The sequence below is a fragment of the Eleutherodactylus coqui genome, chromosome 4 (assembly GCF_035609145.1).
Source record: "Eleutherodactylus coqui strain aEleCoq1 chromosome 4, aEleCoq1.hap1, whole genome shotgun sequence".
Taxonomy (NCBI): Eukaryota; Metazoa; Chordata; class Amphibia; order Anura; family Eleutherodactylidae; genus Eleutherodactylus; species Eleutherodactylus coqui.
In genome coordinates this window covers 277424607-277440602 of record NC_089840.1, presented here as the reverse complement: position 1 = coordinate 277440602, position 15996 = coordinate 277424607, and the positions used below count along the sequence as shown (strand labels likewise).

Genomic DNA, 15996 nt, shown 5'->3' with positions numbered 1-15996 from the left:
CTCAAACCCCAAATATTACTGGGGCGCTCAATTATCTGTATTATAAGATCTCTCTACAGCTGGGCTCTGCAGTTCCATCACCAACAGGAAACACGATGACCAGGATCCTGCACTGAAGAGGAAGCCAGCAGGGTCAGCCCCAGGGTCAGGCAGTAAACTGGTGGCCTATGTAATTATTATTCTGATGAGCTTCATGTTTTCTCTGTGTAGTATAATTACCCTCTTTCCCCCCGATACCCGGCACAGCGCTCCTCTGTGTTCTACACATCCTCAGGGTAGGTGATCCGCACAGGAACTCTCAATGTGTTTCCTGTTGATGGTGGAACTACAGCGCCCAGCTGACTCTTCTATAAGTTCACTCCAGGTGCTGCATCTGCTGACTATCTCATGGTGTGAGGAGCGAGGAGAATCTTCCAGAGAGATTAGTTTTGTATTACGGCCTTTGCAGCAGTAAAGTGACTCTGAATTGGATACACCTGGAACTCAGTTTCTTCACACTTTTAGGCCTTTTTAGCCTCGGTAGAGTTCCTACATCACAATGTCATTGATAACAGAAGACGGTGCTGAACTCATGCTGCTAAAATGGTCCAGTTCCTGAATTTGTACCTTCTGGACTGAGTTAATTTTCTTTGTAAGGTGGCCACCTCCAGCATCATCTGCCCCTGGGGTATGACTGATGGCTGTTCCTGATGAGGAGCAGTGGAAACATCATACCTGTATATTGTGATACACATAACTACAGTGATGAGATGGATGGAGTGGAGACTCTGTAGTCTATAGTAATATATTTGATTAACTCCAATGAAATTATCTTTTTGTACCAACTAGTCCCACAAAGTCCGGGATCCTTACAGTTCTCTCCTCACTATTTCTACACATAACACCTCCCTGCCCCCTCTCATCTCCAGAGGTCTGAGGTGATAGCTTACCATTTATAGAACACAAGCATGTAAGGTTTTACACATTTATTAGTCATTGGTAACAAGTTTATATATTAATGTGAAATAGTCTATATTATTCTTATGTACACTATAGATGTGCCATCTGAGTTCTAGTTGACTTAATCATCTTGTATTACATGTAATTTTGCTTTGACTTAATGTTGGATTTCTTAGTAGTATTTATTAATAAAAGTATCACTGAAAGGGAAATCTAAAAGCAGACAAACAATCTTTGAGAACGGCCATATACTTACTGATACGGGAGGGCTGGCATGTACACCACCTATCCCTCAGCATGCAGACAACCAAACTACCAAATGAGGGGGACTACCCACTAGCGTTTGCAAGTTTGCTGCGCTTTTTCTTTCCAGGTGTCTATGGGGCTTTCTAATGTTAAAAATGCATGGCGGCAAAATCGCAATTTACAGAGTAATCACGATTTTGCGTGATGCAATTTTAACATTACAAGTCCCATAGACCCCTGGAGAAAGAAACGCTGCAAATTACACAGTGAAAAAGAACTGTAGTAGGTAGTCACCCTTAGGCTGGATTCACACGAACATATATCGGCTCGGTTTTCACGCCGAGCCGATATACGTCAACCTCATCTGCAGGGGTGGGGGGAGGCTGAAAGAGCCAGGAGCAGGAACTGAGCTCCCGCCCCTCCATACCTCTTCTCTGCTCCTCTGCACTATTTGCAATGGGGAGAGGCGGGGCGGGGCTAATTCACGGAACTTAGCCCCACCCCCGTCCTTTCATTGCAAATAGTGCAGAGGGGCGGAGAGGTGGCAGAGAGGGGGCGGGAGCTCAGTTCCAGCTCCTGGCTTTTCCAGCCTCCCCCCCCCCCTCCCCTGCAGATGAGGTCGACGTATATCGGCTCGGCGTGAAAACCGAGCCGATATACCTTCATGTGAATCCATCCGTAGGGAGTAAATTACACCTGTGGAGGACAGTGATGAAACAGCCACTCACACAACCTCCCAATACTCCTACATAGAGTAGTAAATACAGGGTGTCAGACCTTCTGATACATGTAGTGCACCATACTGACTAGCAGCCTATTGGTGACGCCATATATAAGTCTGGTGGGCTGCCCTGTACCTCAAAGGTGAACCACAGTGGTTATTTATTAATTAAAAAAAAAAAGAAAATGGCTTATTGCCTGATAAGTTATTAGCTGTTTAATGGATGAGATTTGCCAAATTCAAAACCGTAATATGGATTTTCCCATTGGAGCTTTTTAATAGTCAGTAGGATTTGACTTCCAAGTTAAATATTCCAAACATTCAGAATATCAAAATGGTTTCTTCCTTGGGTGACTTCTCTGATGTTCCTCAAGACTTGATTTTTGGTTAAAGCATCCCCCACAATCAGAACATGAATAAGGCTTCTCCCCTAAGTGAATTCTCGCATGTGTAATAAGAGCAGATTTCTGTGTGAAAGATTTCCCACATTCAGAACATGAAAATGGCCTCTCCCTTGTGTGAATATTCTGATGTTTAACAAGAGTTTCTTTCTGCTTAAAACATTTCCCACATTCCGAACATGAATATGGGTTCTCCCCTGTGTGAATCCTCTGATGTTTAACAAGATTTACTTTCTGCGTAAAACATTTCCCACATTCCGAACATGAAAATGGCTTCTCCCCTGAGTGAATTCTAGCATGTATAATAAGAGCAGATTTATTGTTAAAACATTTCCCACATTCAGAGCATGAAAATGGCTTCTCCCCTGTGTGAATTCTCGCATGTGTAATAAGAGCACATTTCTGTGTGAAAGATTTCCCACATTCAGAACATGAAAATGGCCTCTCCCCTGTGTGAATATTCTGATGTTTAACAAGATGTTCTTTCTGCGTAAAACATTTCCCACATTCCGAACATGAAAATGGCTTCTCCCCTGAGTGAATTCTAGCATGTGTAATAAGAGCAGATTTATTGTTAAAACATTTCCCACATTCAGAGCATGAAAATGGCTTCTCCCCTGTGTGAATTCTCGCATGTTTAATAAGAACACATTTCTGTGTGAAAGATTTCCCACATTCAGAACATGAATATGGGTTCTCCCCTGAGTGAATATTCTGATGTATAACAAGATTTACTTTCTGCTTAAAATACTTCCCACAATCAGAACTGGAATACTGCTTCTCTTCTGTGTGAATTCTTTGATGTTCAACATCTGTTCCATAAATTGTACTTTGTTTAATAATCTGCAATGAATCAGAAGATGGAACCTGTTTAGAAGAACTAGAGGATAGATCTTTGCTGTGAAGGACTGAGGGTATATCTGAGATAATGGCAGGCTCTTCATATGTATCCTGTATGACACCAGGATCTTCCACTGTACAATCCGTTGATATCAAATATCCCTCTGAGCTCCTGGTGCCGTCATCTGCCAAGAATGAAACAGATTTTAATGTTTTTGAACATTACAATTATACTGATAGTTTATGACTAGAGATGAGCGAGTATACTCGCTAAGGACAATTGCTCAATCAAGCATTGTCCTTAGTGAGTATCTCCCCGCTCGGCAGAGAAGGTTCGGTTGCCGGCGCGGGTGACAGGTGAGTTGCGGCAGTTAACAAGGGGGGCGGAGGGGAGAGAGGGAGAGAGAAATCTCCGCTCCGTTCCTCCCCGCTCTCCCCGCCCGCCGCCGGCAGCCGAATCTTTGCTCCCGAGCGGGCAGGTACTCGCTAAGGGCAATGCTCGCTCGAGTAATAGCCCTTAGCGAGTATACTCGCTCATCTCTATTTATGACATTTGTACATATAAAATGAAATGTCCTGACTGAATGACTGACTGATTCATCAACACACAGCCCAAACTACTGAAGTGTATATTGGTAACATCCCTTTCTCCTGCCCATGTGCATAACCTTACATTTATCAATGTTTAACTTCATTTGCTATTGTTCTACCTAAGCCCCCAGCTTATCTAGGTCCGTTTGTAGCCGCACATTGTCCTCTGTTGTATTAATTATATTGTATAATTTTGCATTGTTTGCAAATATTGACGTTTTACTGTGCAGTCCCTCTATCAGGTCATTGATATATTGAACAGATGGGGCCTAGTACTGAACCCTGTGGCACCCCACTAGCAATGGTAGCCCAATCGGAGTATGACCAATTAAAGGGGTTGTCCCGCGAAAGCAAGTGGGGGTATACACTTCTGTATGGCCATATTAATGCACTTTGTAATGTACATTGTGCATTAATTATGAGCCATACAGAAGTTATCAGAAGTTATTCACTTACCTGCTCCGTTGCTAGCTTCCTCGTCTCCATGGTGCCGTCTAATTTTCAGCGTCTAATCGCCGGATTAGAGGCGCTTGCGCAGTCCGGTCTTCTTCTTTTCTGAATGGGGCTGCTCGTGCCGGAGAGCGGCTCCGTGTAGCTCCGCCCTGTCACGTGCCGATTCCAGCCAATCAGGAGGCTGGAATCGGCAATGGACCGCACAGAAGCCCTGCGGTCCACCGAGGGAGAAGATCCCGGCGGCCATCTTCACCAGGTAAGTAAGAAGACGCCGGACCGCGGGGATTCAGGTAAGCGCTGTGCGGATTTTTTTTTAGATCCCTGCATCGGGTTTGTCTCGCGCCGAACGGGGGGGCTGTTGAAAAAAAAAAAAAAACGTTTCGGCGCGGGACAACCCCTTTAACAACCACCCTCTGCTTTCTATCTCAGGGCCAGTTCTTTACCCAGATACGCACGTTTTCGCTCAGACTGAGCTGTCTCATTTTATATATCAGCCTATTATGCGGCATGGTGTCACATGCTTTAGAGAAATCCAGATATAGGAGATCAATAGACTTTCCCAGGTCCATACTGATGAAGAGTTATACCGTTGTTTTCCTTGAGGTATTCCAGGATGCCATCTCTCAGAAGCCCCTTGAACATTTTTCCAATTATTAAAGTGAGACTTACCGGCCTGTAGTTACCAGGCTCTCTTCTTGACCCTTTTTTGTATATTAAAACCACATTTCCAATGCACCAATCCAGTAATACAACCCCGGTCTCAATTAATTTCCTGCCACACGGTATTATTTGTGTATGCAGGTATTTTACTAGATTGCTGGTACATAGGCCGCCCACGGATCTGTGATTGTATGATGTAATTGTCAGAAATTGTTGTTCAGGGAAGATTCACATATATTGTGATTAAAGACTAAGATTGGTTCGAAAAGTGTCATAGGGTGCACATTCATTCTCTGGGTTGTGTCCGTTTTTTAACACAGATTAAAAAATAACTTTTTGGATTCTCCATGTGCGAGACTAAAAGTTTTACACTTCATGTGATTGAAATGCTTCCTTAATTTTTTTGAGTAGCGAATAATGAAAAAAATGCTTAACATACTCTTTGGCTGAATAAGGGAAAATAGAGCTGAAAACCCTGACAACACAGACTCTTCTCTACATGTAGTCTCACCTGGGGGGTCATCTGTAGGAATCTCCTCCTTACACAGCTGCTCCCCCCTCACATGTGTCTCTGTAGCATCAATAGGGAGCAGATCTTCATCCGCATTCACCAGCTGTGAAATAAATATTGTAAAAGTCATCACACGGTTGAAGAAGTCGTGTGGAAGGTTTTATATGGCCAGAAAAGGTCATTAATTAGTATGAGGAGCCGGAATGACATGACAGCAGTAGTGATCTGGGCCAAATAGCTGCAGGTCTCCTGTATAACTGCAACCTGTTGCTTCTTTATTCCAACCAGAAGTCTCCAGAACCAGAAAATAGTGATAAGATGCGGAGATCTAATGTCTGCGGTCGGCTGTAATCCTGCCATCTCCAGCTTTCTCATTACACAAGTATCAGTCATATAAGACTGAACGTAAGACCTTCCCAGCCGTCCTACAGACCAGAGGGGAGATTTCATAAGACCTTCTCTCCATCTACCTGATCATTCTGTGGAAGAAGAGGACGGGGACATCTCTCTGCTGCTGTTCTCTTATTGGATCTACCTGCAGAAAACACAGACAGCCACTGAATTCATTCTCTACATACAAATAATAAAGGCCGTGTGGATTTAGTCCCGTCTATTACCTGGTGATGGGGGGGGCTGGTGGTCCTCCATCATGACGTCCTTGTACAGATCCTTGTGTCCTTCTAAATACTCCCACTCCTCCATGGAGAAATAGACAGTGACGTCCTGACACCTTATAGGAACCTGACAACACAATGATACCGTCATCACCCAGACACGTTATAATGCCATAGCGTTACTGTATAATGTCTCAGCACTCCCAGCAGCGTCACCTCTCCAGTCAGCAGCTCAATCATCTTGTTGGTGAGTTCTAGGATCTTCTGCTCATTGATCTCCTCAGGTATCAGGGGGTGAGGTGGAGGCCCTGTGATTGGGCTCAGGGGTCTTCCCCATCCATCAGACACCGGGGCATGACAGCCATCACTAGAAGTCTTCTTCACTACTGTGTAATCCTGTTTATGGGGAGATACATCCATAAATATCCCTGCAGACATTCCAGAGTCCTTCATGTTTCCAGTTATGGCCTATAATTATTAAGATTCTCCTCACGTGTTCATCATCTCCGTTGTTCTACTCAGTCACAGAAGTACATAATGATCAGAGTTTTGGTTCTGTTAGATGTCAGACAATAATGACCCCCAACAACCTCCAATTGCCTTATAGTAGATCTGTTGGGTTTCTGTCATTCTACCAGAACAACCGGCTTTATTACTTTCCCGGCATTTATGATGAATCGGCAGTAAACCCTCTGCCGTAGATGTGACCAGAGACTGACATAGATAAGAATGATGGAACGTGACGTCATCCCCAGAACCTCTCACCTCTCCTGTAAGCTGGAAGAGTATCTCTAGGGTGAGGGTGAATATACTCTCCGCCATCTTGTCCCTCTTCCTATCCATCCCTGTCGGGTCAATCAGGAATATTATCTGATATAGAAGATATCAGCCAAGGATCCTGAATGGAGAGAAGATGAGACAATGTAAGCCACCCCAGATCTCTGGATTACTGCTATGAATAAGGATACATTCATACGGTCCAATATCATGCTCGCCAATGTGTGTTTTTCATGCCAATGCGAGGCATTTTTCATGCAAAAGTGCCCTGCATTGTTTCTGCAAATCTGTGATCCTCTGGCATTTGTTTCGTGTGGGTCAGAGGATCGGCAAGGGTTTCTCCTTGACTTCAGTGGAAAACATCATATTGCAGTTGCATGCGATGTGTTTTACTGTCTTATCGAAAATAATGGGCAATCTGTTTCGAGAGGAAAAACATAGGACATGCAGCTACGTTTTACCTCGGAGCATTGCTCATGGGAATGACTCCATTGAAAAGAATGCAGTTCACATTCGCACGAGTTTTGTGCATCTTGCAACACACAGAACTTGCGCAAGATTTGCACTCGTGTGAATACAGCCTAAGCGTGTATTTACATGGGCGATTTTCAGTACGATTTTTTTGTGCGTTGCGAGATGCATACAAATCGCATGTAAAAAAAATTTAGATGGGTTAATTTACACAAGTGAGTATTATATTCTTGGACCAAAAGTTAGAGATCGAGAGATCGCAGCACCTTCCTATTTTGGGTGATATCGCTCATTATTTTCTATGGAACTAAAACAATTTGCCCCACACTGGCGTGCTGAGCGATGTTTATATGAGGCACGGTGGTTTTTACATTTTTACTATTTGAACAACGTGTTATTTTCACACATGTGAACATCTCATGTGCAGCTATGCCTTTTTACACAAAACACACATCGCACTCACAGGCAAGAATGCAGGTTATAAGTTCATATCGGTCAGAGTTAAGTAGACCAATCTTGCATGCGCCAATGTAATTCTGCTCTGAGGATACATACGCACAGACATTTAAAAAGTTGTGCCCCAAATCGTGAGCACTTGGCCATCCCATCCATGTGCATGTACCTAAAGATGACAAATACAATAACTAAGCAAATAATGTGATTTTTACTGCTGGGTTTATTGATCCAACTTCGGAGCATTATTGGGACCTATGATGCTCTGATTTAGGTTCGTAAACCCATGGTCGGCCGGAACATACGTCCGTATCACAAATGCAGAAATATGTCTGCAATACGCTCAACTGAAACTCACTTTAACAAAAAAATAATATTCTACCTCCTGGGCCCCACGTAAAATAAAGAATAGAGTGTACTCACTCCTACGCGACCTCGCTGGATGTAGCTAAGTGGCTACCACTGCCCCAGTGCTGGCTTACAGTTACACGGTGTGGCAAAAGTCAGGTGACTGCTGCAACCAGAGTCCACAGCATCATCGTCCCAAACTCTGGGGGCTGAGTAGAGATGAACATACTCTATTTTTTATTATTTCATGTGGGGTCCAGCAGCTTGAATTTTTTAATTATTTTTTTTTACAAAAACATTGTAAATCTACATCTACATCTATCCTGTGACATCCTGCTGTTGTCCAGAAGCAAGAGACATGGAGAATTAACCCCAGGCCAGTCGGACATACCTGATCGGGATTTGGAAGACTCAGACATGAAATGCACCTCAGTTACTTCCGAGCAAAATGAAGACCTAGACCATGACCCAATTTTATGCTCATTTATTATAAAAATATTGGCCCAATCCTTTTCCCAGTTCTAATAGAGCTCGCTGATATTAAACTGGATGTCAAACATATTGGTCAAAGAGTCAAAGAATTGGAGAACTCTCACCAGGAACTCCTACGACACAGTAAAGCAATCCCAGATCAATTTACTAGCACAAAAAGACCATGTAACCCAAGCTCTGTTATCATTGGAAGACAAAGAATACAGAAGCAGATGGAAAAATATCCGCTTTAGAGGCCTTCCCCAAACCACAGCAACTAAAACTTTTAAATTTGCTGCCTCACAAATTTTCCAGTTCTTACCGGGGAAGCAGAGAGCTCACAGCATAATTGAGCGCATCCATAGGGCCCTCGACCCTCACCCTCAGAACCACCCTGAGATGTCATCTGCGGCTTGCCAAGCTACGTAGACACCTCAGCTATTCTTCAAAAGGCCCGCGAATGTCAGAAAATTCTATTAGAAAACAACAAGATTTTATTATACCAAGATATCGCTCCATATACACTGGCCAAAAGCCGCATACTCAACCCCCCGACAGAGGTTCTGCAAGGAGGCTTCCCGTAAAATGGCTCTTTTTGTTTGGCCTAGCCACACTTAGGGACGGTTAACGGATCTCCATCAGATTTCCAGATGACCTTAAAAATGCTTTGAAGAAACTGGGTATCCCTCCACTTGACATTCCCACATGAATGCCAATCCAAATCCAACACCAGATTTCAAAATTATAACAGCCGGAGAATTGGAAACTTAATACCAGGACCAAGACCCTGAAACATCGAGAGACTCTTAACTAACAATTTTATTCCTTTCTAGCTGCTACCTTGTTTCTCCTCCGCTGGGGCCTCGTCCTGATTTCTCCCTCCCATAGACCTCAGAGGTGACCACATATCTTTTCCGGTGACATCCCTCAAATTCGAAGAAGGAGGAGACCTCAGCTGACAGAGCAACATTCAGGTCTGTAAGTTAGGAAGCTTTTCTGCAGTGCAGTCCTGCCTTGTCCTGCTAGGTGGGTAATGGGCGGACCCAGGGTTTCTCAGTTGCCTGGCCTCCTGTCAGCAATGTACCCATACTCTCAGACCCATTGCTCCATGGTGGTGCCTAGAGGCAGCACAAGTGGTGGGATGCAGCTATACCTTCAGTAATACACTTCCTCATGTAACTGTAATTTAAACTGATTAACTTACAGGTTTTTAGCCGTAAGTGCCTACGGTCTGTTAGAAAATGTTTACTAAGTTTTTTAGAATTTACACAATTTGATAAACTAAACAATCGTAAAGTCTCTGGGGCTTTCCCACACACTATAGTGCACATCCACCAACATACGCAGGCAGGATATGGAGCTTTGGGGACTACCCCATGTTCCCGATTCCATTTGGGGTGTTGGTTAGGGGTTCTTCTCAGATCTGTTTAACCTTCTGCCTGGGCATTCGCAACTTCCTTACTTCATCACAACATGTGGTACATTTTGTACATAAGTGTTTTCACAGTGAGAAAGACTACCTAGGGCTTTGGATGACACTAATGGATATCCTGTATAAAAGCATACCATACTCACTATACCATGGCTGCCATTAAATTTACTTAAATATCAGAGGGATGAACAGCCTCCAAAAAGAGAACCACATTTTTTTGCTTCTGAAGTTCAATTCAGAGGAGCTGTTTCTTCAAGAGACTCACTTTCATCATATACCCAAACTTCCTACTTTTAATTTTAATCAGTGGTTCCACAACACACATTCCTCAGCATCAAGAGGTATCTTGATAGCAATTGGGAAAAATATCCCTTCTATACCTACACTTACAGAAATGGACCCCAATGGCAGATATATTTTTCTGAAGGATTCGATCACCCATAAAAAAGTTTCTTTGGCCAATCTTTATGCCCCAAAACAAAAAAAAACCAGATCCTTTGGTTAGTCCATGTTCACACTAGATTCACAGATTTTGCAGATAGCCTGGTGGTAGTCAGAGGAGATTTTAATTTGGCAATCAAACCTTCAACAGACACCTCCTCTAATACTTCTTAGACCCCGCAAAAACCTTCAAGATACATCGACGAATTTGAACCCAGAAGCGAGAGAGCACCCCTACTTCTCGCATATTCACTCCACTTTCCACAGAATTGACTATTTTTTAATTTTAGGGAAATATATACAAACCGTCACCACAGCAGACATTGGTTTGATTATAATATCAGACCATGCGCCAACATCTATAACAGTAGCTAATCTTGAGATTTTTGACCTTTTTGCCAAAAACTTTAAAATCAGAAGCTCTGAACTTCTCAGAATCAGACTACACCATTACAATGCTGCAGAAGCATTATGCCTTCAGATGGCCCCTCAAGTGTTAAGTATTTGGGTATTGTCTTAACCTCTAACCCTGCTCTCCTGTTTGCCGTGAATTACACACCCTTCTTAAAACTCAGCTCCAGCAACTAAACCTCCTAAAGCTTGCTGTTGTTGTTAGCCGTTTCCGTACGCTCAGCAACTCTAAAGGCTCTCTTCATGCTTTTTGGTTTTGTACTGCTTCCTTCAGTTGGTTGATATCCATGCCAGTATCAGCTTTTACAGTATCAAGCCATTGTGTCCTTTGGTGGTTAGGCCTTCTTTTGCCACTGATGTGTCCAAGCATTAGGCCTCTTTCACATGGGCAACGCGAGTACAGAGGGGTTTGGTTTAGGGAATATGGTATGCCTCTCTGAAAAGGTGCATTTTTAGTGCCTGAGGTCTGGTGTAAGGGATTACCCGGATAGTTTGAGGTAGTGCGTTCCAGAGGACAGGTACTGCTCTGGAGAAGTCTCAGAGGCCAATAGAAGTGCCTGGCTTATTTTTCTCCCAGATACATCAACTCCTTAGGAAATGTGTCTGGAACAATCACAAGCTGCGCTAAGCCTTTGAGTACATATCGCAAAAATGACCTTAAGAAGTTTTTGGCCTTCCAAACTTACATTTATGTTATAATGTGATACACATATCCAGATGGATTTCTTTGGTAGACCCCAAGTCAGATTTACCCCTGACCAATTTAGAGAAATCCTTATTGGGACCAGATAATCAATTTCTTCTATGGTCCAATGATTCCTTCCCAAGGAAACCTCAAGCACTTAGCCCAATTACAAGAGGCATGATTAAGGTCTTAAGATTCCTACTCCTAGTGTCGTTAGATCGCCTTACTCTCCTTCCAATGACCCCTGCCTCAACGATTCCCTCCATTCTACCTAATAGTCCACTAAACACAACTGTCTCATGGTCAAAACTCAATGCCTTAGCAATGACATCATTAAAGGTACCGAAATAACTAACTTAAATCAAAATAACACACTTATCCCAAATAGCCCACCAAATTTTGTAGGAGCAGTGGACATCCACAACTCTTTGAGGAAATTCCAGAGGACTTGTCACAGAAAAGTAAGAGACCATCTCTGCTTCAAGATTTATCTTTCTCTCCTGACCCAACCCAAGAAAGGAGTAACACAGCCATACAAGGAAAGTTCTTCTAAAATCCTCTTCTGACAAACTGTGGTTCCTTAGCGAATGGGAGAGAAACCTGGGTGCCACAATTCAGCAAAGATGAAGCTAAGTAAATATTGAATGATTTGCATGGATTCTCTAGATGCGTTCGCATTCAGGAGAACTCCTATAAAATTCTGGTACAAAACGCCCACCACTTTATACAGAGGTAATCTTACACAGTCTGATATCTGTTGGAGGCGCGAAGCACAAGGGGGGAAAATCCTACGCATAGTGGCAATGTCCAAGCATTGAAACGTTCTGGCTACGAAACTCCTCATCCTGCTCTACTGGAGAGAGAAAGAGGTCCCATCAGAATCCCAATGGAGAGATAGGATGCCATAGGTGCTCTGCTTTGTAGAAATCGCTGCCTGGGAGTCGGGTACAAGAGATAATTTTTCGAAATTCTGGTCGCCTTGGTAAAAATAGCAAGAGAAACAAAGCTAGCATAAAAATGCTGAATAACACATGTCCAAGAGTCACGTTCAACTTAGCTCATTCATGTAAGTCCTCTCGTTAATGGTTCTCCTCTTCCCTTTCCTGTTTTCTTCTAAAGTTTGGCGATAACTATGTATCCCGTAGGACCTGCAAGTCCAACAGCTCATTGGTTACCTGGATCAGGTGTTTTCTGATGCTTTTTATAAGTTTACTATACAATAAAAAAGTGATTGTTTAAAAACATTGATCAGGGCATGTAAGGGGTTAACTGCTGGCATTGATGTTCTCGCCGATCCCGGCTGTTGCAGCAGGATGCCAGCAGTCAGTTGTAGCCGGCTTCAGCTGTGGATGATGGGGAAGCAACTTCTGAGCCGGCACCATCCATAGGGTGTAACTGTTCCTCCAATCACAGGAGCCCCTTCTCACCCAGTGTGTACATATAAGCCCCGGAGCAGGAAGGGGTTAACCAGGAGGATTTATGACGCTATGAAGATACAACATGCTATTTGCTATTTCTTCCCCAGTGATTTGTATGAGTCCGGCTGCTGAAGAAGGATCAGGTGGCCAAAACGTGTCCAGCGCTTCCCGCTAAATGCTACAAACATCACATCCAGCCGGGAGCTGCGAGCCGAGAAGTTCTGGGGGATTTACTGGTTTCAGAAGACGGAAGATTCTGGAGCGACGAGACGGCGCCTGCACCTCCCAAACCCCAGAGCATCAGTGAGGCGGCGGCCGCGAGGAACGGGGTAAGACTCCTCCGGAGCGCCGGCAGAAGCTGCTGTCCGTCTGCAGCCGCTCAGCAGAAGGGGCTCCCAGGACTAAAGACCTCATGGGGGATTCTGGGGCCGCAGGAGGCAGAAAAAGGGGCATTTTGTGGGGATTTGGGGAAAGCGCTCGTTCTATCAGTTGTGTCACTTATTTATATCCTTCTGGGGGGATTTTGTACGGATTGTAGAAAGCGAATTTGTAGTGGAGGCCAAATAATCCTGATTGTAGCTGGAGATGTTCTCTGCCTTCCGGAGGCTTCTATTCCCAGTCATGTTACAGGCCTGCCAATAGGGGGCGCTGCAGAGGCCTTGTACCATCTCCTATGTACATCCCAGACTCCCCAGAGGAGCGTTACATGGCCGCTAATCTCCTGCACCTCCCCGGGGTCTCTACAAGGGGAAGCTGTGACCCCCACATACCTCCAGCTGCAGTCGGACAGGAGCCACGTGGTTGTTCTGTGCTTACAGGACCTGTGATGATGTCACCATCATGTGATCAGTGTGTGGGAGGAGACAAGGGGGTCACATGACCAGGTCTCTCCGCTCAGTGAATGCAGGACTCTGCTGTGGGAGGATGTATTCAGAGAGTGGATGGAGTGGAGCCGAGCATGTGTGAGACGGAGGAGCAGTGCCGAGTGTGTGTGAGGCGGAGGAGCGAAGCGGAGTGTGTGCGAGATGGGGGAACAGGGCCGAGTGAGTGTGAGATGGAGGAGCGGAGCTGAGCACGTGTGTGAAATGGAGGAGCAAAGCCAAGTACATGTGTGGGACGGAAGTACAGAACCAAGCGCGTGTGTGAGACAGTGGGAGCTATATATGTGTATAATGTACACAAAGGGAGATGCAACCAATGCCAGTCAGCTGCTGGAAAATCAAGTAATGTCTTGAGGTGCGTTAAAAGACGTATAGGGGCGAAGGACGAGAACATTATCCTCCCACTATATAAGGCACTTGTCAGGCCTCACATGGAATACTGCGCACAGTTCTGGTCACCGGTGGTTAGAAAAGATGTTACAGTGCTGGAGGGGGTTCAATGAAGGGTAACTAAGCTAATGCATGGAATGAAGGGCCTGGAATACCCAGAGAGGCATCAAAATTGGGATTATTTACTCTGGAAAAAAGACGGCTAAGGGGCGACCAAATAACTATGTATAAACACATGAGGAACAATACAAGGATCTCTCCCAGGATCTGTTTATACCCAGTACTGCGACGGTAACAAGGGGGCATCCGCTACGTCTAGAAGAAAGCAGGTTTCATCACCAACATAGAAAGGGGTTCTTTATCGTAAGAGCAGTGAGACTGTGGAACTCTCTGCCTGAGGATGTGGTGATGGCAAAATCCATAGAGAAGTTTAAGAGAGAACTAGTCGTGTTTCTAGAGTGCTATGATATTACAGGATATAGACATTAGATGACCAGCGGGCTGTTGATCCAGGCCTTGGAGTGTTAAGAAAATTGTAGATCAATGTATCACTTAATTGTTCTTTTATTAGATTGTAGACTAGAAGAATATAGCATGATGCTAGTATAAGTAGTGAAGGGGTTAAACAAAAGCTTTCTATAGCTGTGCATGGTGCTGGGACAGACAGACAGGAGATAAGACAGTCTCTCAGACCCCCTCCTGCACTCCTTTTCACTGAATTCATAACGGTCTCATTGTATGTTATAGTAACAACTTAAAAAAAGTAACTTATGTTAATCATTTACGTTTCAGCCTATCATGTATTCTTATTAATCTTGGAGGTATGTACTTTTCCTGTGATGTCATTTATGGTATATAAACTGCATGCACCTTAGAATAAATTAGAAATCATCTGATACCGCACAGGCTGGTGTGATTTGTATTTCTCCTGGGTCCAGACTTCTATACGAAATCTGGGAGGGTCTTCTCTTTGATAAACACATAGATTCTCCTTACATGGAGTCAGGTAGGAATTTCAAATCTTGATCCAGGGATTACTCTGGCTGCCATTATGAAGTTAGGAAGGATTTTTTTCCTCTAAATGAGCTCAATTGGCTTGTTGGGATTATTTTTGCCTTCCTCTGGACCAACAGGGTGGTGGGAAGGTTGAAACAGGCTGAACTAGATGGGCATTGTCTTCATTCAGCCCAACATACTATGTTACTATATATATGTGTGTAATGTACATGTAGAGAGCCCTAAATATTGATTAGTTATCATTGCGATCGGTTATCACTACTAGAATTCTCCCAGCATTCCCGCCGTTCTCCTGTCACCTCTCTTCAGTTTTATTCCACATATGTGACGCTGCCATTGTGTCTGTTTGAGCTGTCTGTGGCGGCATATAATCATGTCTGATACAAGCAGCAACAAGCAGACCAGTGGGTCCTCCACTACTGCTCCACCTCCCATGATGCCTCTCACCATGCCATATTAATTAGGAGCCCCATGGCTGCCATGTGTCAGGACCTGCCACCTCCTGCACCCCGAGCCGCAGCCCTTCATACTGAGCTATTCATCATGCAGGATAGCTCCCTGGATTCCTACTCTTGTGTTCCCCGTTCCTTGTCTTGGCTCCGTGTCTTCCCTGTCTAGTCCACCCCGTGTCTTGTACTTCCCCAATTAGTCTCCTATATAAACCTGGCTCCCTTTCCTACTGCCTTGTGTGTTTATTGTGCTCAGTACCTCAGCCTATAAACCTGCTCCATCTTTACCTGCTCCCTACTAGAGAAGACTGTTCCTGTGTACCAGACCTCGGCTATCCCACCTGACTATTCTTCTGCCTAAATCCGCTGTACTGCA

At 44.2% G+C, this 15996-nt stretch overlaps 2 protein-coding genes across 2 annotated transcripts in view; both read right to left on the bottom strand.

Annotated features, from left to right (window-relative positions):
- Positions 1-1808: 1808 nt before the first annotated feature.
- The window catches only part of LOC136624333 (zinc finger protein 585A-like), a 37521-nt gene continuing 23333 nt past the window's right edge, over positions 1809-15996 (bottom strand). Inside the window, exon 8 of the mRNA XM_066598266.1 lies at positions 1809-3045. Within this exon, the coding sequence (XP_066454363.1) occupies positions 2236-3045 (810 nt within the window). The 3' untranslated portion in view covers positions 1809-2235. The remainder of the gene's footprint in view (positions 3046-15996) is intronic.
- Positions 4738-10984, bottom strand: LOC136624993 (uncharacterized). Its single transcript, XM_066598915.1, has 7 exons — positions 8819-10984; positions 6742-6874; positions 6193-6372; positions 5980-6103; positions 5833-5897; positions 5363-5465; positions 4738-4892 (listed from the first exon to the last, which is right to left on the bottom strand). Exons 2-7 carry the CDS (start codon positions 6817-6819, stop codon positions 4738-4740), a joined length of 705 nt encoding a protein of 234 aa, XP_066455012.1. The 5' UTR covers positions 6820-6874; positions 8819-10984.

Bases quoted from the DNA above. Each gene is read 5' to 3' on its own strand.
- LOC136624993 (XM_066598915.1), bottom strand. From the start codon at position 6,819: ATGGATAGGAAGAGGGACAAGATGGCGGAGAGTATATTCACCCTCACC. The intron at 5,466-5,832 runs GTAGATGGAGAG...TTTATTTCACAG, and splicing joins TTCTTCCACAGAATGATCAG to CTGGTGAATGCGGATGAAGA. The intron at 4,893-5,362 runs GTGAGACTACAT...TATACAAAAAAG, and splicing joins TCCTACAGATGACCCCCCAG to GGTCAAGAAGAGAGCCTGGT.